The following is a 23,806-nucleotide window of genomic DNA, read 5'->3' on the forward strand; positions in this document are numbered from 1 at the left end:
ACAAAACAAATGAATCCCTCTACATATTTTCTCCACTTCCCAAAAACAATTCCTAGGGAAACAGAGAGCATAGCATTTGCAGAGCCTCTCACTCTCTCTCTCTCTCTCTCTCTCTCTCTCTCTCTCTCTCTCTCTAAAGGATGCTTACAATGGTAAAGAACTGACATATATATCACAGAAGTTAAAGCAACGTCTGTCCAGTGACCATAAGGTAGGTCAGTAGCCTGGACCTGAGATCTTTGTCAAGTCACTTCGTGTCCATTTGTCACCTGTAAAATGGGGATAAGAGCCCTCCCCTTAAGCAACAGAACATTGCCACTGGAATTTGATTGACTATATCAGTAATTCAGCTAAAATCCCTTTATCAAATCCCAAGGCAAGGAGCAGTTGTGCAGTTACTTTACGCTATCAGGCCTCTAATTGGAAATCTCTGTTGGTGGCTTAGGAGCCACCTGACTGAAAGGGTGTAGAATGAACTGAACTAATGTAGCTGATGTTAACGAAGAGTGTAATAGTAGTAACTGGAACCATGTTAGTCTTGTCCTGTAGGTAATTTGAAAATTCCATTGTGTATTCTTTTGCTTGACATAAGTGAATAAACTCGGCATACCCTTTATGTATGAGTGTATATGAAAGGGTGAATGGTGAGAGAATGGCATAGAGACAGGAAAAGAAGATTTAACTATGTGTTGTAAGCAACAAGGCACCAAATATGTAAGTTAACAGCCAGTAAACTAATAGATGGCTGAAGAATCCCTTTGAGGCCTAGGGCACAAAGGAGATAACAAGGAGGAAGAATGCACATATCCTGCCAGATGGGCAACAAGGACACTGCAAAGCTGAGATACCAACTTTTACAACCCAACTGACCTCAAGCTGAGATAAGCAGAAGATGGATGAGAAACAACTGCAAAAACAGATACTGGGTATGGAAAAACCCCAAAGTGCAAAACAAAGGATGCCAATCCCCATAAAAGAGGACTCTGGAATATACCAGGTTGAGTGAGTCTCTCTCAACTGCTGCATTTTCAGAGCACAGATGCATCTGTTCACCCCGCTCCAGCCTGCTATCTGCATCTTCTCTCAATAGGCCTGGGCTGATCACCCATTACTCCTATTGAACAACTGCTGCTGGTAACTATAATATCTGAATGGAATGGTTGTTTTGTGTTTGTCTGAGTGTAATGATGTGTAGGATGATTGTATGTGTCATGTGAGTGGTGTGTCCGAACCTCTATATCTAATTCATGTAATCAATAAATGAAGCATTTTGTCTTATCCCCCCTTATAAGGTCTTGCTCTTGATTTGATAAATTGGTAATTCAAAGTAACAAGGGGCAGGGTTTAAGAGGCATATAAGCCCAGGGCCTCAGCAAGGGCAGTCAGTCTGACTCTCTGCAAGCTACAGGGAGAAGAGCTCTGCAGCAAAAGTGCTGAAGCAAAGCAAATGGCTGAGGTCCTCTTACCTCTGGGACTTGCAAGCAAGGAGCTGAGAGCTTGCAGGGAGCTAGAACCAAGGTTGAGGACAGTTTTGTCATATAGCTGGTGAGCCTGAAGTTTTGTTACAGCCAAGCAGTTTGTATTTTGGTTTGCCGTTTGTACCAGTGGTCTGGTTTTGGACTAGCAGGGGAGGTAGGAGATCCCAGTAGTGTCTGAGGGGCATGTGATTGCTTTGAGCCCTGCCAGGGGCTGAGATGAGCAACCAGAACAGGGGCCCTGGACTTGTCATCCAGTTCAGTCCACCTTGGCTTCTGTGCTGGCTTCCCTGCTTGACCCCTGTTTTCCTACCTATTTAGACCTTCCTAGTAACAAAGGGAGAGTTCCCCTGTTACAAGGCTGGCTAGAGCAGAGTAGTTTACTGCCAGAGTAACTCTTTCTCTTGCTTCATTTTATCTTCTCCCATCCCTCATTACATCGTCTTCCTCTGAGTTCGATGAACTGATCAAACCTAGCCCCAACCTCCCGTACAGGCCTCTCTTATTGTTCCCAAAACATAAAAGCTTCTTCTACATTCATTTTCCTTCTGACTAGAGGTTTCAAAAACATGGGCTGGATCTGGCCTGTGGAGACCTGTCATCTGGCCCCCAAGCTGCCCCTAGGTGTTAAGTGGACAGGCTGAGTCATGTATGCTGAATTGCACAGAGTTGGCCCGGTTTCACACCCATAGAAACCCCAAGAACTTCAATGGGAGCAGTTACTGCAGAGGTGAGCATTTCTAAGCACCTCACCCACAGTGCACTCTTCCATCATTTGGCTGCCCCTGACACCTACCAACACACACCCACTGAGAATGGGATGACCAGGCTGCTGGACTAGTGATTTGGATTTTAGCCAGATAGATTCAGGTATCTCTGCCAAACTGCTCCTAGCATAAGCCAGCCCCCATCCCACAATGTGCTTTGCAGCAAATGCTCGCTCTTGCCTGAGCATGAACTGACAGCTCAGGTGGGGAGGAGACTAACTATTTTGCAGTCCCTAGAGAGATTAAATCCTTCTCTATGCTAGTTGTTTGTCCAGTAGACGCTGCACTCAGTGAAGGGAAATGGAGTGGACTGTTCTGACTGGGATATTTCTGGTGCTGGCTCTGACTCTTGTGTTTATTATGAATATCAAGAGTGTCTGGAACTGCTGCAACAGGGGGGATTTTCCCCCAGGCCCAAGGCCCTTACCTGTCATTGGAAACCTGCACATCATGGATTTGAAAAGACCCTCCCGCACTCTCCTGGAGGTAAATCCATCTCTGGTGTAGCTTTGCTGACTTCAAATGGGTAAATCTGGCCCACTACTTTAAAAACTCTTATTGTCTTTCCATCTAAGCTGTCAGAAACCTATGGCCCAGTCTTCAGTATTCAGATGGGATTCACAAAGACAGTGGTGCTCTCAGGCTATGAAATGGTGAAGGAAGCTCTGGTGAACCAAGCAGACGCATTTGCAGAGAGAGCTGAAGTCCCAGCATTTGAAGAACTGTCAAGAGGAAATGGTGACTTCAGTTTAATTGCTACTCATACTTGCTCAAGCAGATAAAAATGTTTCTTTTTAAAGAGCGCTCAGGTGCTTATATGCCTATTTGGACCAGCACCCTTGTAAATCAATGTAAACAAGGGCAACAGCAGGTAAGTTGGCTGATTTAGTCAAAGGTGAAATTGGTACAAGACAGCAGGAACAGCCTGGGTGAGCTATGACCTCTTTCCCCCTGCACAGCTTAATCCGGGCTGGGCTATACTGCTGTTGAGGAGTTCGTGACCCCTTGCGGAGCTATTCCCAAAGACACAGGGTCGCTGTCAGTCTCAAAATTTATTCAGCATGCTGGGCACCCTGAGCAAACTCAGAGGCCCCGAATAAGACTGTTAGAGGCGATTTATAGTTTACAAACAAGATGCGCGCGCAGGTGGGAATTTTCCACTGTGAAGGGAAACAAGATGTTAGGTCAGTGTGGGAAAACTCTTAATTGTTTCAAAACTGGTTTTTGGCTGCGTGTTAATTAATGGCGGGGGCTGTATCTCTGCTTTAGACTTCAAGGCGACGACGCCTGTGTCTTATCAGCCTGTCCTTGAAGCACTGAGCCTGCTACACTATTATTTATGATCTTGTTAGTAAAATTTCTACACTGCCTCCCCACCACCATTGCTGAATCAGGGTTGGACCATACCTCCTTTCCCCCACTGGGCCGGGGGGGCCTGCCCCCCACTGTGGGTGTTGGATTGGTGCCACTAGCTGAATCCAGCCCACAGATAGACCAGGCACTGCCCATACGGCCCACCGAGCCAAAAGGTTGAGCACCACTTCTTTAGACCTCTAAAAACTGTATGTCTCCAACATATCTTAGCATGGAATAAGACATGTGTCCTTGGTTGGAATCCCTTGCTGCAAAGCTGGAAGAAAAAACAAGGACTTGACCTTTAAAACAGCAGCACTACCTGCTTGCTGTTTCTGAAAAACCTTGAATCCAGCTGCCTGGGTGGAAATAAGCAGTTGAGCAGGCAGCCTAAGATTTCTCCTCTTTAAAAATCCCTTTAAAATTTAGGCCCTTGAGTCATTATTTTTTTCATGTTTGAGATTTGCAACTGGGAAATAATCTCCACTCATCTTTAAATTTATTTTTCTCATGTCTCCTCTGACTTCTTGGACATCCAAAATATCTTGGACATCTTGGCCTGCAGCTCCGCACTCGCTGCAGGGCGCCCTCCACTCCCGGCGGAGTGCGGGGACCTGTGCAGCAGGGAGTGGGAGAGGCAGCAGGCTCCAGTGCAGGCCTTCCCCCTCTGCGAGTGCTGGAGCTGCACGCACGTGGGGCAGAGCCCCAGCGGCAGGGCAGGCTCCGCTCCCTCCTTCCACGCAGCGCTGGCTGGAGCCGCGCCCCACTGGGCGCCTGTGCCGCATGCAGGTGCCCTGGCCTCCATGCCTGCTGCTGCTGCCACCCAGCCTTAATCGAAGCAAATGCTATCGAAGGCAGTGGTGCATCTTTTATTGTTTAAGAACCATTTTTTTTTTTTTTTTTTTGTCATTCTTATAACATGACGTTGTCCTTTCACTTCAGGTATTCTTTTTTCACATGGTGAAAACTGGAAAGTGATGAGAAGATTTACCCTCTCAACCTTACGAGATTTAGGAATGGGCAAGAGGGTCATTGAGGACCATATTGTTGAAGAATGTGGCCATCTGATCGAGAATATAGACTCTCAGAAAGGTCAGTGGGTGCTTAACTTCATCAAAGCTCTGAGATTGTGATTCCTACCCCATTAGGATACACAAGAGCTTCTTTGTTTCATCAAACTTCCTCCTTTTAGGAAAACCCACTAGCTGTTGTATGGTAGTGTTGGAGACGTGTTGGAGACATGATGGTCCAGGGAATGTGCAAGAGGCAAGGATCTTTGGGAGTGATACCTTTTATTGGATCAGCTGCATAGTTGGGAGAGAATTAGACACGCTTTTTAGGACAAGGCACTCTGGTGATAATCCTTGATCAATTCAGGATCACCGGGAACTAAAATGAGAAATAACTTTAGGAGTGGAGAACCAATAAAACAAACACCTTTGCTCCTTATTTTAAGCAAAACTTCTAAAGGCCTTTAGATGCAATATACCCTTTGAACAGGGAATATCATACACCTCTATCATTTTCTTCTGTGTTATCTGGTATTTTTACCATTATTGTAAATTGCAGCAAGCTGATGCTGTGTGATATACCTGGTTACACCATCACATTTGCAAAGAGCAGCGTTTTGCAACCTGTGGGTCACAACCCAAAAATGTTTTGCAAGAATATATGAAAGGGTCATGAATGAACTTTAAAAATGGATTCTCCCTTAAAGGAGAAACACATGGAAAACTGTGGCTTTTCCCTTGCAGGTTGGCAGAGCTCAAGTCTGCAAAGGGCTGCTTGGGCCCCCCGCCCCCTGCCCCATACACCACCGCCCCACACACCCCCCCCCACACACACAGTGCAGGCTGGGGCAGCAGGTCAGGAGTGAGGGGCACTAGGTCAGGACTGGCCATCGATGTTTACAAATGGGTCCTGGTACAAAAAATGTTGAGAACCACTGGCTTAGAGCACCTGCCTAAGTCTATCTTTTGGGTTATGTTAGATTTCATGATTTCCCTGATTATGGCCTTATGACTGGATTTTGCTCTACCTTTGTACCATACTTCATGAATTAAGGGCAGGGAAACTGATGCCTGGGTGTCTGCCCCTGAATGGGAGAGTCATTAAGGATTAGCAACAACCAACCAAGCTTCTCCCCAGCAAAAGAATAGGCTGGAAAACCTAGGAAAACCAGTTTTTCTTGCCTAGACTCCCATTAAATGATAACCAAGCCACCAACCACCTGATAGGAGACTTGATCACCTAAGGACAAGACTGTGACTAGCTAGAAATATCACAAAGCAGAAAGGGCTGGAAGGCATAATAGGTTCAGCTATTTTCTGAGCAGCTGTATCTATTAGCCTGGTCTCACTAGAGAATATGGAGCTGGAGACACGAGCTGCAAGAAAACTGGTCCTGGAGTCCTGGAAAGTCATGGTCCAAAATCCAAAGACAGTTCAAGGGTGGAGAAGAAACTGAGGGAGAAAAAGGCGGATGGGGAATAGCATATCATTATTGTGTCTCGTGTGCCATCTCAAAGGTTGATTGGTTTAAGAATTCCCCTCTGCACCACTCTCAGGTTTCGCATGCCCTCACACATTTCTGTGATCAGGTATTCGAGACGGGCTAAAATGTAAACCCGAGGACCCTGAAGGGTAGACCTGGGGGGTAGGCGTGTTTCATCTGCTGGAGAATCTTGGGGTTCAGGCCTATTTTGGCAGCCCAGGACAGATAAAGTATGGGTTCGAACTGTGACACAGTGCCTTGGCAATGAATCTAGAGGCCAAAGAAGAAGACGGTACCAGGAACTCACCCAGACTGAAGGAAGCTTAAAAGCACGTGGCACATATGGCAGCCAAGTGAATAGCCATGAAGAAAACGCACCCTTCAGATCCGTAAGAATAAGTGAGGCTCTGTGGGGGAGAGGGAATACAAGGCACCTGGACTGGGTTCTTTACTGTGATACTGAACTCTGAATTGACCTGCTGCAGGTCACTTAATCTCTCTTTAGCTCCATTTTCTATCTGCAAATGGAAATAGATAAGGATAATGTTTTTTAGTTTGTTTACCCCTTATCGTGTCTGTAGATAGCAAACTCTATGGGACAGGGAGTGTCTCTTGTGGGTATGTACACCACAGAGCACAGCATAGTCCTGCTCTTGACTTTCTGTTAGCTTAACTACCTATTAACCATCCAGTTTGCAACATCTCTTCTTTCACTCAAACATTTTTTAGGAAAGCCCATTGACCTGACTATGATAATGAATGCAGCCGTTGCTAACGTCATCGTGTCCATATTACTGGGAGAGCGGTTTAGCTACACAGACCCCCGATTCACCAGACTTCTACATCTGATCAATGAAACTATCAAGCTTGCCGGAACTCCATCGGTTATGGTAATGTTGGATTGTTGTGTGGCCTTTGCGGGATCTTAAATTTTTCCTAGTAATGACTGAGAAACCCAACAAATGGGAGGCTAATCCATAGGTCTATGCAGGTGAGTGACCCATCACATATACAGCTGGGAGTGTCTTGCTTTAAAACATCTTAATTTAGTTATACCCAGAGTGACAGTCAGTTTTCAAAGACCCTTTTTAAGGCAAAAAAAAAAAAACAATTCAAAGAACGCACATCTTTGGAAGACCCTGCCTGACACAATGACCTAGCTCCACCCTCAGAGGGCATATGTGAAATTATTGTGATGCAATAAACTCCAGCATACACTATGCTGCAGTTTATTGCTTCTGGGCATCACATTGGAACATGCACCTGGGACTGCAGCACATTGAGCTGGGTCAGAGTAGCCCTGGCTGGCAGGGGGTCAGCCTGCCAAACTAGATCTGCTCCGACCTGGCTCAGTGTGCCACAGAGGGACTGGCTGGGACAGGAAGGTGCTACAGTACGGAGGCTGGCCAGCAGGCAGCTCCTACACTGAAGCATCCTTTTGCCCCAGCCACCTATGTCAGCATGTACATGTGTGCTGCTGCGCAATAAAGAGCACTGCCATGGAACATGTTTACAAGTACAGTAAAATCCCTGTTATCTGGCACAAGTGGGGAAAGGTGTGGGAGTGCTGGGTATCTAAAAATGCCGGTTACCTGAGGCCAGTGGTTTTTGGCTGCATACGGAGCAGGAGGCGGGGGGGTGGCGATGACAGTTGTGTCGGCGTGGCGGTGACGAGTGGGGAGCTCCTGCAGGTGGCCGCGGCAGTGTCAGTGGTGGGGGGTGGTTGCAAGCGCCAGCTGGTGATTGGTGACCACCCACAGACACCACTGGCAGTGGCAGCAGAAGCCAGCAGCAATTGGTGACCACCCGCAGACACCACCGGTGGTGTTGGCGGGGTGGGGGGTGTTGAGCAGTAAGCACCCAGAGGCGCCACAGACAACGCCAGCGTGCACCCCCTACATGTCACCAACGCCTACAGTCGAGTTAATTAGCTTACTGAGGCCTAATAGGGCCGCACATGTAGATACTAAGACTTTACTGTGGAGTTAATTAGGCAACTCTGCAAAAAACATCTCGTATAGATCATAGAATCATAGAAAATGAGGCTTGGAAATGATCTCAGGAGTTCATCTAGTCCAGGACCATTCCCAACTAGATCATCTCAGCCAAAGCTTTGTCTGGCCAGTTCTTAAAAACCTCCAAGGATGGAGCTTCCCCCACCTCTCTGGGTAACCTGTTGAAGTGTTTTACTACCCTCCTAGTGAGAAAGTTCTCCCTAATATCCAACCTAAATGTCCCTTGCTGCAACTTGAGCCCATTGCTCCTTGTTCTGTCATCCGCCACCACTGAGAACAGTCCAGCTCCAGCCTTTTTGACGCACCCAAAGTCACAATTCCCTGGATCAAAGAACTCCAGATGTTCTTCCAACTCTCCTTGGATCCTGTCTGTGGCAGCCTGCCTTCCCAAACAGCTACCCTCAAGTGATGCATACACCACAATAACTAACAACCCCTTGCTCTTCGAATGTGCCTCTCAGCTGTTCAGTATCCTTTTAATCACCTGGCTCACCCAGGCAAATCAAGGTTTGTGGAGGCAGGATTCTTGAAGCCAACAATTTCGGACATTGTTTTCAGTATTGTAACTAGGGGGCAAGAAGGTTACAAGCAGATACCCTGTTCTCTGGCACTGAGCATCTCTCCCCACCCCTGGACAGGGAAGTTTTGCCTAGAGTATGAAGGTCATTAGTTATGCCACTGATTGTTCCTGTACAACAGGAGTATCAAACATCCAGCCCACAGGCCTTCTTGTAGGCTGGACCACCCACCCCTCTGGGCTAAGTTCAGTCCATGGGGCTCCCAGCTCTGTCAGTGGCCCCAGAAGTATAAAATCATAGAAAAATAGGCCTGGACGGGACCTCTGGAGGTCATCTAGTCCAACCCCCTGCTCAAGGCAGGATCATCCCTCTCCAAACCACCTATACGAGTCCTTTTCTAACCTATTCCCACTGCAAATGTTTTTAAAAGCACGTTTGAGAGATCCAAGAAAGACGGCCCTGCTTCCCACTATAAAGGAAGCTAAATTTCTCCACAGTCCATACCAATCTGTCTGTGATGAAAAAGTCCTTCCTGATCCCAAACGTGGTGATCAGCTGGACCTTGGACAGTGGGGAAAGACACTTCTTCTTTGGGAAATTAGTCCCAGTAGTGTAATCAGGAAGGTGAAGAAATCAGGAACCTCCAGGTCTTAGTCCTAGTTCAGCTAGTTGTCTGTCCACCTTGTAGGCATTTTAGCTAGCCCACATTTCTCCCATTTGTATATGAGAAAGTCATGCGAGGCTTTGTCAAAAGCTTTGCTAAAGACCAGATACTAATCATTTCTACCCAGGAGAACTTTTACAATCTTTTCTGTAATGCCCAGTGAAGGGTGCTTGTGCCCAAAAGCTTGCAATTAAAGACTTTTTTGCAAAAATCTCAGTCTAATAAAAGATATCACCTCTATTATGAGTCCCAACTGTCTTTTCCTCTAGACCAATACGGCTACAACCTGGATACCAGATACTAATTGGTGCTTTCACTACATTTATGGCATTCCCTCCATCCACTCAGCTACTTACTTTGTCAAAGAAAATCAAGTTTGTTTGACACTCACCTTCCCCTATCCCTTCACCCACCACCACAATCAGGGATTTTAGTCTCCCTTGACAACTAAGATTGGTGACAGGGGAAAAAAGGAAGATGAGCAGCAGCGGTCTTAGCTCCCTGTGGGGATTCACATTGTCACGGGGGCTGCTCATGGGCTGTCCAGCCCACAGGAAGCCCTGCAGTCCAGATCTGGGCTGTGAGAAGCTGCACATCTTGCAGGGTCCAGCATGCAGGGCCAATGAGTTTGACACCCCCGCCCCATAACATACCTGGCTGCTCTTAACTGCTCCTACCTGGGACCCTGTCACGTCTATCTGTTCTTCCCATGTCACTTACTGCATTCAAGCACTATGGGCACCGAAGAGGTATTCCCTTACCCTCAGATACATGGCATGGTCTCTCACAATGGCTAAGTTACATCCCAATAAATATGGATCCTTCCAAGGTATCTCTGACAAGAGATCACAATGCTATGGCACACGAGCCCTGATTCTGTTGCACTGAACTTATATTTCTGTTAGCTGTTCCTGGTGGAGTGTGTTGAGAAGTGATCAGGGCAGGTTTTTTTGTGGTGTATTTTACTGGACCAACTGTATAGTTGGACGATCTCTTGGCATCAGGAGATCTCTTGGCTTTCAGGCATCAAGGGCTCTTTTCCAAGTCCTTGAAAGAATGAAATGAGATTAAGAATTTTATCTTAAATTTGATACCTAAAGATTCAACTAACTCCAGCCAGCAGCACAGGAGGAATGGATCTGCTTACACAGCCTCTGCCCCTAACCTGGGATGACCACTGGGATGTGCACACCAAATGCTCACTCCTACTCAGCTAGCACCAAATCCTGGAAATACGGCGATGTCTGTGCCTCAAAACAGTCCTGAGCACATGCCCTAGGCTACTCCCAGGCTCTCTGGCATGTGGAGCTGGAGCCCATGTGGGATATTCTTCTCACGCAGCGCTCCCAAGGTCAGGACAGAGGTGGCATGGACAAGTTCCCGAGTACTCAGCTGTACAGTTCACTTGTACCCAGAAAAGAGCAAGGATGCTAGGTTTACATTATCCAAAGTGCTGCAATTGTAGCAAAATTAGACCCAATCTCACTTGCTCATGTCATGCCAAATATATGTTTGCTTGGTGGCATGCTTGCACATGGCAGAAACAGGGTAGAGAGTAGTCTTCCAGTTATTGCTTCCCCCCTGTGCCGGCTAGATATGGCAAGCTTAGTGTATGAGGAGATAAGGTTTATGAGCTGTTTGAAGCCCCAACAACAGCTTCCTGTACCTCAGTTAGCCAGTCTGAAAATTGGGCATAAAAACATTGACATGTTTTAGTAAAGTTTTTTCAGCCCTTTAACCTGCATGTGTTACCCTCTTGTTAAGTATTCTCAGTACTTATTTTTGCTGTCTCTGACTTCCTTTGGTTTTTAGATCTATAATCTGTTCCCAACACTTGGCTTTCTCCTGAAGGGTCACAAGACTCTTCTCCAAAACAGAGATGAGCTTTATGCTTTTACACAGGTTGCTTTCACAAAACACCTCAAAACACTGGACAGAAATGACCAGCGAAGTCTTATTGATGCGTTCCTCATACGGCAGCAGGAGGTAACTGAGTCTCTACGTTTCTACAGACTTGCTTGTTTCCTTCTTGCACAGTGGAGGTAAAAACATACTGCACAGAAGCGTAGCACTGCCAAAGTACACGCCTACCAAAGTAGCCGAACTGTGCAGATAGCTTGCTGCTCTTGGCTCTTTTGTAATCAAGGCATTACCCAAAATTCAGGGCCTTGAGAGTCACTTCAGAAAGGAAGATACATTGAGGATGGAGTCACAGTAACGCTGACTCAGCTTTGGTTACTTGCAAATGCTGTACACAATCCTATTTTCCTGATTACAACAGAGATGAAAAAAAACAGAGGTCTCTTTGCTTGTAGCTCTGAGCCTGTCTCCATCATTCCCCAGCCTAAAGCATTTTTCCCTTTGGTCTTTCTCGAGGTCAGGTTCCCAATGCTTGCGCAGGCTGTATTTCGTGCTTCCTGGTTTCATATACAGGCACAGAAGCCCTCACAAAGCAATAGCCAGGAATGATGCTTGTGTCTCCATCAGTGCCTTAGCTGTCCGGTTCAGCAGCAGTCTGAGACTGACAACTGAGAGGTTTCCTAATGCAACGAATCAGAGACATTCCAGTTCCCTTTAGCATTGCAGTACAGATTTTACTTAGTAAATACTTATTACCTCACTGGAAATCTTTTAGTTTTAATTTTTTTTTCCTTCTTTCCCCAGGAGAAAAGTGACACCAAAAGTTATTTCAACAATGACAATTTCAAAAGCCTCATAAGCAATTTGTTTTCTGCTGGTATGGACACCACTTCCACCACGCTGCGCTGGGGCATTTTGCTAATGACGAAATACCCTAAAATTCAGCGTAAGTGCTTTTTTGACAGGCCCCATGGTGGCCAACACTACACCGATCCTACCTATTTATTGGTTTGTTGGATTGATGAGATGCCTGTTACAGGGTGAGCTGGCCCTGGGGAACCCTCAGCCCTCTGGAGGAAGCCCAGGTGGGGGACATTTGGGTAATGAGGGAGCTTAAAACCCCAAGGGAAAGACTGGGAAGAGGAGCAAACTGAGAGGGAACAATATGAAAACAGGAGGAAAGCTATGAGCAGAACGAGCTTGGAGCCAGGCTTGTCTTTAGTCTGCAACAATAAATAAATAAATGTAGTTGTTCGTTAAAAAAAAACACTAAGAAACTGTGAATTTGATTGAACATCTGTCATTGGAATGAGACGGGATGCAAGGGTGGATAGACAGAAAGAGCAGAGCAGCACCGCCTTGTGTGCTTGGCAGTCGGCAAGGATGTCTTCTTCAGTGCTTTATGGCTCACAGGAGCCTCCCCTACTCGACTTTCCCCCAGTCATCCCCACCAACCACATGCTGCTTCAGCCTCCCATTGGTTGTTACCTGCCTATAACGGCTGCTCAGGGCTGGACACAGGCTTGTGCGAACTGGACAGCGAAGCTGGGGCCCAGACAGAAAGATGGCCCAAAACTGGTAATTTTTTTTTATACTTATCATTATCTCTGGCCAAAGTGGGGCTGATACTTAAAGTTCACCCAGAGCCACCAGGAGTCTAAGTACAGTGCTACAGCTGCTAGCCTTGAAGGTAAACTGGGCTACGTGGCCCATGGCAGTCTGAGGCAGCAGGCAGGAAAAGTAAAGGAATGGTAACTTTTGACATTATATATAAAAAAAAAAAAGTCAGCGTAAAAAAGATTGGTTGTCAGTAAAAAAATATTTTTTGACTTGGGAATGCTGGGTGACTCACCCATGTCAGAAGGCCGGCTGCTTCATTCGGCAGCAGCTGCAACTTCAGTCATCAAGGGTAGCCCCCTGTAGACCACAATGTAGTAGTCTAACCTTGAGGTCAACAGAGTATGGTTGATAGTTACCACGATCAATATTTAAATAAAGGGTCTCAGCCAGCTCACCAGAGGTAGCTGGTGTTTCTTGCCACTGCTGCACCTGCAGCAGGGGATTCAAGAGCCACCCTGAAGGCTGTGAACCTAAGCGAGAAGAGGAGGCTAAATGCCATCAATAATAGGTGTCCCAATCCTGCCCCACCCAGGTCAAGAAGTCTTCCCACCACAGTCATCTGTCTCGTGCCTGGATTCAGCTTTCCAGCTACTCCTCGCTTAACATCATAGTTACATTCTTGGAAAATGCAACTTTAAGCCAAACGATGTTAAACAAATCCAACTATGTCACAGTAGTTACCTACTAGCAGGCGGCAGCCAAACAACGTTATAACTGAACATTGAGAGACTTTAAACAAGTATGTTCCCTAATAGATCAGCGATGTAATAACAAAACAACATTAACGGGGACAACGTTAAGTGAGGAGTACCTGTAATTGGTTCAACCTCATCCAATCTCCAATTGCAACCATGCTCTAGGAAAAGACTGAGACTGACACTGCATGGTCCAGGTCATCATCATTCTGATGGCGCTTCACTCCAAATGTCTGCATAATCTCACTCAGTGACCTCATATATATGTTGAACAGGAAAGCCAACAAGATGGAGCCCTGGGGAATCCCACAAGAAGGATCCCAATGAAATAATGAGGACACATCTTCCCCCGCCATCCCTGGGACCTCCCTGCACTGGAGAATCCCACAGCTAAATCCTGAGCTGCTCTTGCTTCAGCTAGAATAGCCAGGTTCTCCAGCAGGAAGCTGTTATGGCTCCTTTTTTCTTTGAATCATGTACAGAGAGGAACATGAAACATCAGTTTATGAGTGGGTTTATGCATTTATTTATTTGCAGCCAGATTCCAATCTCAGATACACTTATGCAAGCCTGGAGCTGCTCTCTTCTAGTCACTGGACATGCTTTTGTCTTGTGCTAGGAATTTGCAACTTAGCAGATTTCAGCATGTTCACCAGAGAACACATTGGAGAAGTCAACCTCTGTTCTCCCTGCAGGTGCCATTCTCGCCAGAAGGAGAATGCCCAAATTTCACCATGTATAAAAAATGCTGCTTCATGGCAAGAGGGTGCACAAGTTTCATCCGTTACCACTACTTGGTTGTAAGTGCTCAGAAGGCCTACTTGGCACTTCAATGAGAATACGGGTTTTCTTTGCCCTTCTAAAAACTCTCCATTCACTTTTAATAGTGCTGAGCAAATGTGTTAAAGTCAACTATTGTCAGCATCCCACTTGTATCTGGAAAGAGAGATTTCTGAGACTGTACCATATTATTTTTTATATACTGTTATGTATCTTTTGTAGCAGAAAAGTCCCATACTTTTCCATCATTAGTGAATGTTGGTCACCTCGTGTACAATTTTTGCAGAAAAAGTCCAGGAGGAGATTGAGAAAGTACTAGGGTCAAACCCTCCACGCATGGAATATCGAAGTAAGATGCCCTACACAGATGCAGTTGTCCATGAAATTCAGAGGTTTGCTAACATCCTGCCAATGAACTTGCCTCATGCAACTACCATGGACGTCACTCTCAAAGGCTACTTCATTCCAAAGGTGAGCTGTTGGCAGCCCTCTTTTCCTTCAGTCTTCTCCTGTGGTTTCATAGATTTCATAGACGTTAGGGCTGGAAGGGACCTTGGAAGATCATCGAATCCAGCCCCCCGCCCAAAGGACAGGAAGTCGGCTGGGCTCATAGGATCGCAGCAAGATCAGCATCCAAGCTCTAGCTCCAGTCTTGGTTAGTTGCATTAAATCAGAGTGGATCCACAGACCCCGGACAGTATTTGCAATGGCCTTATTAACAAGATGTGTATGTTGTACTTTTCAGTACCTATTCCTATAGCAGTGGCCAAGAGACCATATTCCTCCATGGGATAACTCCTCAGTTGTGATTTTCAGGGAACTTACATCATCCCCTTGCTGGCCTCCGTGCTGCAAGACAAATCTGAGTGGGAGAAGCCGGATGCTTTCTATCCTGAGCATTTTCTTGATGCTGAAGGAAAGTTTGTGAAGAAGGAGGCCTTCATGCCTTTTTCAGCAGGTACCTTCTGTTTTCTATTTACTGCTGTGAGGGGGAGAGAGCTAGGATCCGGCAGATTATGCCATAACCTAGTGATTTGTTCCATTTTAAACTTCATACCCTCTCATTTTCTTCCTTTGGAATTTAACAATTTCCCCATTAATGGAAGGGGCTAGAGTGGTGAGTTGTTAAGCTTTCTGGCTACAAGTCTAGAGGGATAAGCATGCACTTCACTCAAGATATTTTCCCTTTAATGCCTGTCTATAAATGGGACATTGGCCCTTTGGACAGGGGATCAAAGGTGGAAAAATGTGGCTCTGGCCACATCACTCCTTCGTGTGTTGTCAGCTTTGGAAACACACATGCATCAAATCTGCTAGCCCCATGGTCTAGTAAGCTGGGAAGACCTTTGACCCTGACTCTAAATATAAGCCTGTAATGCTCCAGAGAGCATGTATTCACCAATAGTAACCCAATTTGGGTATTTCTCATTCCACTACAATAAGGATCTTGTTTCTATGAGCAATGCCTTTGTCGTCTCGGTATTGGGCTACTACAATGCATTGTATAACCCCAATTAAGGAAAACATCATTTGACTTGAAGGGGCTGAAATCAGTTCTTTATTATTAACTTCTGTCCTGAACCAGAGCCTGAGGAGGCCACATCAAATGTCAACTCGGAAGGTGAAAATTACACAGATCGTGGCAGCTTACCTGTTGAAATACATTTTTTCACAATCACAGAACATCAACCCTCGGTGATGTGCGCTCAAATCAGTTAAGATGTAGCTTTTAAAACTGAGCAAAAATTTTACAAATATATACAAAAGTTTGGAAAGTAGATTGTTTCTTGCTATAGAAAGACTTTTTAAGGTTTTAAATAGAATGTATGGGTTGTTGTTTTTTTATTTGGTCTTTTAAATGTATTTTTTCACATGTAGACTCAGATGCTCATTTTAAAAATTCAGTTTAAATCTAGTCATGCCTTGATCTGTCAGGTAAATTGATGAAAAAAACCCAGCCAGATCAGAGGTGGAAATGAAAGAAGAAACAAGAACAAATTGAAAAGTATAAATGCAAAACAAAAAAAATGAAGGTGTTGCTGAGAAACAAAAACTTCACAACATTCAAATTGGTTTGATGCGTAAGACTTTTCAGAATATAAATATATCTGGATTAATTAAAAGGATATGTAAAGTACGTCTATGATTGTACCATCACTATTCCATAGGACAAATTTACTCTCTTTTTAAATGCTTCTAAGATATTTGTGATTTTCTTTACAAACCGGCACATTTTTAGGAAAACGCCCTGTTCTCAGCTCCACCCTCTTACGAAAGGAAAGGCCATCCAACTCAAGCGGTCCTTTTAGCTAGTAGGATTAAGGCACACCTTTTCAGTAGCCAGTGGTATCTATCTGAGGGTTTGATATGGCCAGCACTTCGTCTGGCCAGCTTTGACTTCCCTGGGCTGAATGACTAGGTATTCATGTTTAGCTAGAGCATTTGGGAGCTGCCTTTAGCATGAGTCCAGAAAACTTGACCACGTTCCCCTGGAACCATAGCAGGATGCATTAGCCACTCCCCGTGCCATGAAAACTCTCACGAAGAGATGCTTCTGTTCTGAATCGTTACATGAGAAGAGGAGTTGGCCTGTGTCAATAGGTCCTTCCTATAGCTAAAGCAGCCACTGGTTCTGAAATGTTGATGTTTGTCATGCCTTTTTTTAAAGGTCGGAGGAGGTGTGTGGGTGAGACTCTCGCCAAAATGGAGCTCTTCCTCTTCTTCACAAGCCTCCTGCAAAGGTTCAGTTTGCACTCTGCTCCTGGTGTTTCCAGCTCAGACCTGGACCTCACCCCTGAAGTTGGGTTGACCTCAGGGCCCCTGCCGCATAAGATCTGTATGGCAGCACGGGCTTAGGGTTCCCTTTCTGGCATGCCTATCTTATCTGTGTATCTTCAGTCCTTCCAATGCAGCTTTACACAGGCCTTTGGCTATAGTTCAAGCAATGCTTTGCTAGCCTTTGCTTGATCCCTCTCATAGTAGTTCACAGCCCCACGGAGTCAAGTGACCTTAGTGAGATTCCACCGTTATAAATGTGCTGTGCATTTTTCATTATAATAAAAAAAACAGGCACAAATCTCTGTTTCTTCCCTTGAATCATTCACAACTAGAAATACTGCTTTGCAAAGGAGACCCAACCTCCACCAGCCAGTAGCCAAGACAAACATCATGGGTGGCTGCAGGACGCATGGTCAAGCATCTTGGGCATCTTTGGCACAGAAATCCTGCTGATGCTGGCTCCTTTGAAGCCCCAAAGTGCTGAGCCTGCGATCTCAGATGCCATTTCCCTACCACCCCTTCACATTTATGACTTTCAGCTTGGCAAGAAGGGCCTAGGAGAAGTCAGGACTGCAGCAGAGATAGGCAAAGTGATTACAGCTCCACAAAGCCTCTGCTGCCATTCAGTCTGCCGCTCCTAAGTTTTCAAATTTGCCCCAAACTTCTCTTGCTTCAGAGATGAGTAAGGGTGGAAGAGACCAACCTGCTGATCAGCACAGGATCACCCCCGACTACTCTGTCCCAGGAAAGTTTTTGTCTAAACTGCTGTTAAAAACTTCCAGGTGTGGAGATTTTACAGCCTTGCTTGGTAATCTCGTCCTGTGCTGAAACACCTTGTTGGTGAAGAAGTTCTTCCTAGTTTCCAGCTAAAATTTCCCTTGCTGGAATTTAAGAACATTTCTCCTTGTCCACTTCCCTGCAGCCACAGATAATAATTCATTACCATACTCTTTTTTCAGATTGATACCAGCTTGGGTGAAGTAGGAGACCTTCTGGAAGGGAGGACTAGGATCCACAATGACCTAGATAAACTGGAGAAATGGTCCAAAATCAATCTGATGCAATTTAACAAGGACTATTGCCAGATCCTGCACTTGGGATGGCATTATTGTATTAACACATCCACACTGGGGAATGCTTGGCTCAGTTACAAGAGTGCAGAGAAGAACATGGGGGTTATAGTGGAAGATAAGCTGAATACAAACCAACAATGCGCTCCTGTTGTTAGAAAAAGATAAAGGCCAAGAGCATTCTGGGTTGTATTAACAGCAACATCTCTGAAATCAAAGGAACTGATTTTTCCAACTTGTTCAGCACTCCTGAAAACTCCCCTGGAGTTCTGTGCTCAGTTTTGGGCATTGCGCTTCAAGAAAGGTTATAGCAGATTAAAAAGAGTCCAGCAGAGAACCCCAAATTGATTAATGGTCTGGGACTCTAGCTTGGAGAGCTAGAGTTATTTAGTCTGGAGAAGAGACAACTGAAGGGAGATTTGAGAGCAACCTGAAGGGAGATTATAAAGAGAATGGAGATAGCCTTTTTTTCTGTGGCTGGAGGGGACAGACTAGGAGCAATAGCCTCAAGCTGCAGCAGAGGAAATTTAACTGGGGATCAGAAGGAACTTTCTGACTCTGAGGATGGTCAAGCAGGGAACAGGCTCCTTGGAGAAGTGGAGTCTCCATCCCTGGAAATTGTCAAGTGCAGGTTAGACAGACACTTGGCTGGTATGGTTTAGTCAGTAGGGCTGTGCGAGTAGGCAGCTATTCAATCCAGCTTTGGACCCAGCTGCTTCAGATGCCAGGGATCCGATCCAGAGCTTGGGACCAGGTTTCCACTTTGATCTGGCCGAAGCAGCTCCAAAGCTTCGGAGCTGCCTCAGAGATCCAGCCATAGGGTATAATCGGGAATCAGTGAAATATCTATAACCTTATTGTTTTTCGTCTGATTTGGATGAAACTTGCAGGAGTGATAGCTTGATAGCATGAAGCTGATCAAGTTTCAAGAAGATCAGTGCAGGGGTTTGGAGGAAACTGTAACCCAAATTCTTGAAAGCAAAACTCATGTCACGTTACACCACAGGGGGGGTGAAAACTGCAGGGGTGGTAGCCTCTGCTCAGCCCACAAAGCCTCCTGATTTTCAAGAAGATAGGTGCAGGGGTTTAGGGGGATCTGCACGGCAAGCTGTTGACAGGCAAAACTCGTGACATAGGTGACACTGTGTGTTAAGGCGCAGCAGGGTGAAAGCTGCAGGGGTGGTGGCCCCTGCTGTGGCCATGATGCCCCAGTTCTCGAGGAGATCGGTGCAGGGGGATTTGGGGGCCCTCCACCTCTAACTGCTGACAGGCAAAACTCGTGACATGGGTGCTTGTGGGACTGACTGTGTCCGTCTTGGTGCCAGAGGTGAGGGGGGGAGACACTACCGCAGGCCTGGCTGCTAAACTACTGTGTTACCAGTTACCAATCAATCACGATTCACCCAGGGGCCAGCTCAATACACAGTAGCTAGCTAATGTAACCAGTTAATTAGCAACAATTAACACCTAGAAAACCAGAAATTAAGGAGAGGAAATAATCAATATAGATAGTCAACTGCCCCAAGACAGAGACAGTCAGTTGCACAAGCACCCATGGCACAAGTTTTGCCTGTCAGCAGCTAGAGGTGCAGGGCTCCAGAAGCCCTGCACCTATCTCCTTGACAGGTGGCAGGCTTCATGGCTGCAGCAGGGGCCACCGTCCCTGCAGCTTTCACCCTCCTGCGCCTTAACTCACACAGGGTCACCCATGCCATGAGTTTTGCTGGTCCGCAGCTTGAGGTGCAGTTCCTCCCAAACCCCTGCACTTATCTGCTTGAAACTTGGCAGGCTTTGTGGCCTCACCAGGGGCTACTATCCCTGCAGTTTTCACCCTGCTGTGTTGTAACATATACATGTGACATGAGTTTTGCTTTTAGGGATTGGGGGTGCAGTTCCTCCCGAACCCCTGCAACAATCTTCTTGAAACTTGGCAGACTTCATGCTCTCAGCAGAAGCTACCATCCCTGCAAATTTGATCCAAACCAGACAAAAAACAACAAAGGTGGTATAGATATTTCATTGATTTCCCATTATATTCCATGGCCGAATCAGCTCCAAATCTTTTCCCAAGTGATTCAGAAGCTCTGAATCAATTCGGAAAGCCTAACACTTCCAGCGATTTGATTCAGATTCATAGATTCAGCCTCCAAAACATCCAAATCATCTCCAAATCCAAATCATGATCTGAAGCTTTGCACAGCCCTATTAGTTAGGGATGATCCCACCTTGATCAGGAATGACCTCATAAGGTCCCTCCAACCCTATTTTCCTATGATTCTTAATAATCACCCTTCAAGAATTTGAAGTTAGTTCTGAAATCCCACCCCCCTCAGTCTTCACTTCTCCAAACTATATAATCCCAGTTCTTCCAATCTCTACTCGTAAATCATGTTTCATAGACCTCTAATCAATTTTGTGGTGCTCTGCTGGACCCTTTCAAATTTGCCCCTGTCTCCCTGGAAGTGCAGTGCTGAAAACTGGACACAGTATTAGAGATGAAGCCATACCAGTGCTGAATGGAGTGGAAAAATCACTTTCCTTGGCTTTCAAGCAAGTCCTATCAACACAGCATAATATGCTATATGGTTTGTTTGTTGTTTTTTCCCCCCCAAAAAGAGCAGTGTTAACACATATTCAGTTTATTGTCCACTGTAACCCCCAGATCCTCTTCTGAAGTACTACAGCCTAATAAGTCATTCCTCTTTGTGTATGCTATTTTTCCACCCCAAGTGCAGGACTTTGCATTTGTCTTAATTGAATTTTATTCCATTAATTTTGGACCATTTCACTAGTTTATCAAGGTCACCCTAAATCCAAATCCTACCCCCCAGAATGTCTGCAGCTCCACCCAGCTTGGTGTCACCTGCAGATATGCTAGACACAGTAATGTGTGTCCAAAAAAACTGTTACACGGTGCCCTAGATCTGGGCCCACCAGTGCTGAACAGAGAGGAAGAATTCCCTCTGTCTGCTGGCAATGTTCCTACTAATGCAGCCCAGTATGTCGTTAGCCTTCTTCATAAAAAGGACACACTGTTGACTCATATTCAGCTTACTGTGTCTAAGGTTGCCAAAAAGGTCCTGATCAAAGTACGAGAGAAAACAAAATCGAAGGTATGAATTCTCTGTGTGAGATTGCGAAGAGAACCAGGGGATCGAATCCCAAATTGCTCTCTACCTCGCAGTCCCTGCTGAAAGCAGCCTCTGCTACAGATAGCGCATGGTCTCTCACTCTCTCACCAATGACACCCACACCAAGGTGAGGGTTCACTCACTAATATAGCAGCCCCTTAGCCAATCAGGCTGCTTGACTGTTAGAATTTTCTAGTACGATTACATCATGCCTTTTTGAACTGAGCATGTGTGAGTTAGAGCTCTATGTTGTAACTGAGCATGTGCAGGGCTGAAAAGTAGGTCACCGGTGATTGACAAGCCAACAAGTCACCCAGGGGGCACATGCTGGGCACGCTGTGGAATTTTCCATGAGCTAGTGTTATCTGCGCATGATCAGACTTAACTCATGTGTTGCCAGCACCTCTTTAGAATTTTGTTTGGACAAAGTTCAGTGCAGTTCCAAAGTTTAAGACAAACCTGGTTGAACATATTATCGGACTTAACTGATTTGGGTCAAACTGGTTTATGAAACTTCTGTCCCAGACCCCTTCCTGGATCAAGTTAAATCACAGTCCCCCAGCACCCAAACATTCTCTCCAGCCCTGGGCTGGGCTGGGTGGTATGTCCCAGCAGAGAAGGGTTGGGGAGGGGGAAAGGCAGGGACTGCCCCCTGCCAGGCAAACCCCAGCTCTGGTCTGGTTAAACACCCGCTTCCCACACAAAGCTGCCCTGCCCTGCCAAACTTACTGCTGGCTGTGACTGTGGACATGGCACAGAGGCACATATCCCACATATCCCAGAGGCACATGGAAGCAGGAAGAGTAAGTGATGAACAACCCTGCAGAGTCCCGCTACTGTGATTGTGGACTGCAAATCCCAGAGACCTTGGGGGCAGCAGGAAGAGGAAGTGAACACACAGCCAGAAAGCCATGTGCTAGCACTTGTTTAATGACCTAGTACTCTGCATATTACTTCTGACCTGAGCCACTGCAGGCATGTGGCTGCATTTTCCTGAATCAAAAGTAAATGTTTGCTCACTTGTTAGTCAGTTTAATCTCTGCAGTTTAGACTAACCTGCAAAGACCGAATCAATTCAGCTTTGGGCTTTTTGATGGGCTGTACTTAGCTCTAAGGTTCGGTATTTGATCAGTCAAATAAAGCTCAGTCAATTGATCAGTCAAATACTGGTCAAGAATTGTAAAAACAATTACCAATAAGTCCAGATAATACACAGAAAAAGCACAAATGTTCCATTAAGAAATGTGTCAAAAAACAATAAAAAATCGTATTTCTGTCCAAAAAAACTCCAAAATTGTAGTTTTTCTTGTAAAAATGCTATAATCCTTGACCAGTCAAAAACTATGCAGTCACTTAACCAGTCATTGAAAATATTTGACCAGTCAATTAACTGGTTTGCTAACCCTAGTAACAACAAAGATTCTGGATCACTACATATAATGTGACACGTTCTGAAAGTGTGGATTATAATGAACACAGGCAGTTTACATACCTGTTACAGGATTTTTTTGTAAGCAATCCTTTAAAATTTAAAAAAACTTGTCTAATATAACAGGACCTCTCTTTATCTTGGATATATATATATACTTGACTCCCTTAACATGATATCTGAATACTTCTCAGTCCTAATATGCTTACCTAATCCAGTAGAAAAGAGTCTGCTTTACAGAACTGAAACCAAGACATTATTAGAGGGACTAAGGGCAAGATCTTCCAAGACATTTAAATATGGGATTCTTATTAACTTAGGCACCTCAGTGGGTGTTACATGCCTAAATACATCACAGCTTAAGTGATTCATCCAGGGTCATACAGAAAGATTGCTGTAGAAGCAGCTCTCCCACATCCCAGCTTCGCATCCTCGCTACTGAATCTTCCTTTCCATTAGAATTGTTTGGTATATTCCATATTATTCCATATGGCAACCTACTATACTAATATAGAGTGCTCATAGACAGAGTGGCTGAGCTCAGCTAAACTGGGGCAACATTGTGCTTTTTGTAATACCCAAGCAACTTTGGGCCAGATCCTATTCAGCGCCTAATTAGATCCCTCAGGGTGACCTTTTCTTGCTCTGATCCTCAAAGAAGCATTAACTCACCTGCTTTTGTAACATATCATCACGTTAATTTTAAGATGAAATCACAGGAAACAGCAAGAAAGAGAACAATCTGCCCACTTTTTGTATAAACTGTTTTCCAGGGATCCAAGCAGGGATCAACTTAGATCTTGCTAAGGTGCCTAATACGTGGAGTAGGACCTGGCCTTTTAAATATAAGCCAGCTCTTCATCTGGGCCAAATTCAAGGAATTTAGGTAACCTAGTCATTTTTATTAGGAATTTATAAGGGTTTCCTTGGTTATCCTATGTGTGTCCTACTTATATTTTCCGTACCCTCATGCACACCTAATTTACCACTTCTCCTGCCAATTTCTGCTGATTGAGAAATTTTTAAATCCTTACAATCTTATACAAGACCCAGTTTTGAGCTCTACGTACACAGTAATTTCTCCAGCTGGCCTCATTCCAAGTGGCTATTCTACCATGTTAAAATATTTTCCTTCTATAGAAAGATGATTCGGTTCTT

The 23,806-nt window shown here is 45.3% G+C and overlaps 1 protein-coding gene across 3 annotated transcripts; it reads left to right on the plus strand.

Annotated features, from left to right (window-relative positions):
- The first annotated feature begins 1,047 nt into the window (after positions 1-1,047).
- Positions 1,048-17,305, plus strand: LOC149872532 (cytochrome P450 2K4-like). 3 transcript variants are annotated; one of them, XM_090030857.1, is made up of 10 exons: positions 1,048-1,134; positions 2,615-2,728; positions 2,818-2,980; positions 4,538-4,687; positions 6,818-6,978; positions 11,098-11,271; positions 11,950-12,091; positions 14,527-14,711; positions 15,057-15,198; positions 16,909-17,305. In XM_090030857.1, the coding sequence occupies exons 2-10, from the start codon at positions 2,693-2,695 to the stop codon at positions 17,094-17,096; spliced, it is 1,341 nt and encodes a 446-aa protein (XP_089886983.1). In that variant the 5' UTR covers positions 1,048-1,134; positions 2,615-2,692; the 3' UTR covers positions 17,097-17,305. The 3 variants fall into 3 exon arrangements, with proteins under 3 accessions (XP_089886983.1, XP_089886969.1, XP_089886975.1); XM_090030843.1 differs by lacking the exon at positions 1,048-1,134 and having other exon boundaries at positions 2,513-2,728; XM_090030849.1 differs by lacking the exon at positions 1,048-1,134 and having other exon boundaries at positions 2,513-2,728; positions 11,188-11,271.
- The last annotated feature ends 6,501 nt before the right edge of the window (positions 17,306-23,806 follow it).

Source organism: Crocodylus siamensis, chromosome 1 (assembly GCF_052110815.1).
Source record: "Crocodylus siamensis isolate JL-2025a chromosome 1, ASM5211081v1, whole genome shotgun sequence".
Classification (NCBI taxonomy): domain Eukaryota; kingdom Metazoa; phylum Chordata; order Crocodylia; family Crocodylidae; genus Crocodylus; species Crocodylus siamensis.

Excerpts from the sequence above, each read along its gene's own strand:
- LOC149872532 (XM_090030843.1), top strand. The coding sequence starts at position 2,543 with ATGGAGTGGACTGTTCTGACTGGGATATTTCTGGTGCTGGCTCTGACT. Across the intron at positions 2,729-2,817 it reads CCTCCCGCACTCTCCTGGAG|CTGTCAGAAACCTATGGCCC; the intron begins GTAAATCCATCT and ends TTTCCATCTAAG. Across the intron at positions 12,092-14,526 it reads GAAATACCCTAAAATTCAGC|AAAAAGTCCAGGAGGAGATT; the intron begins GTAAGTGCTTTT and ends CAATTTTTGCAG.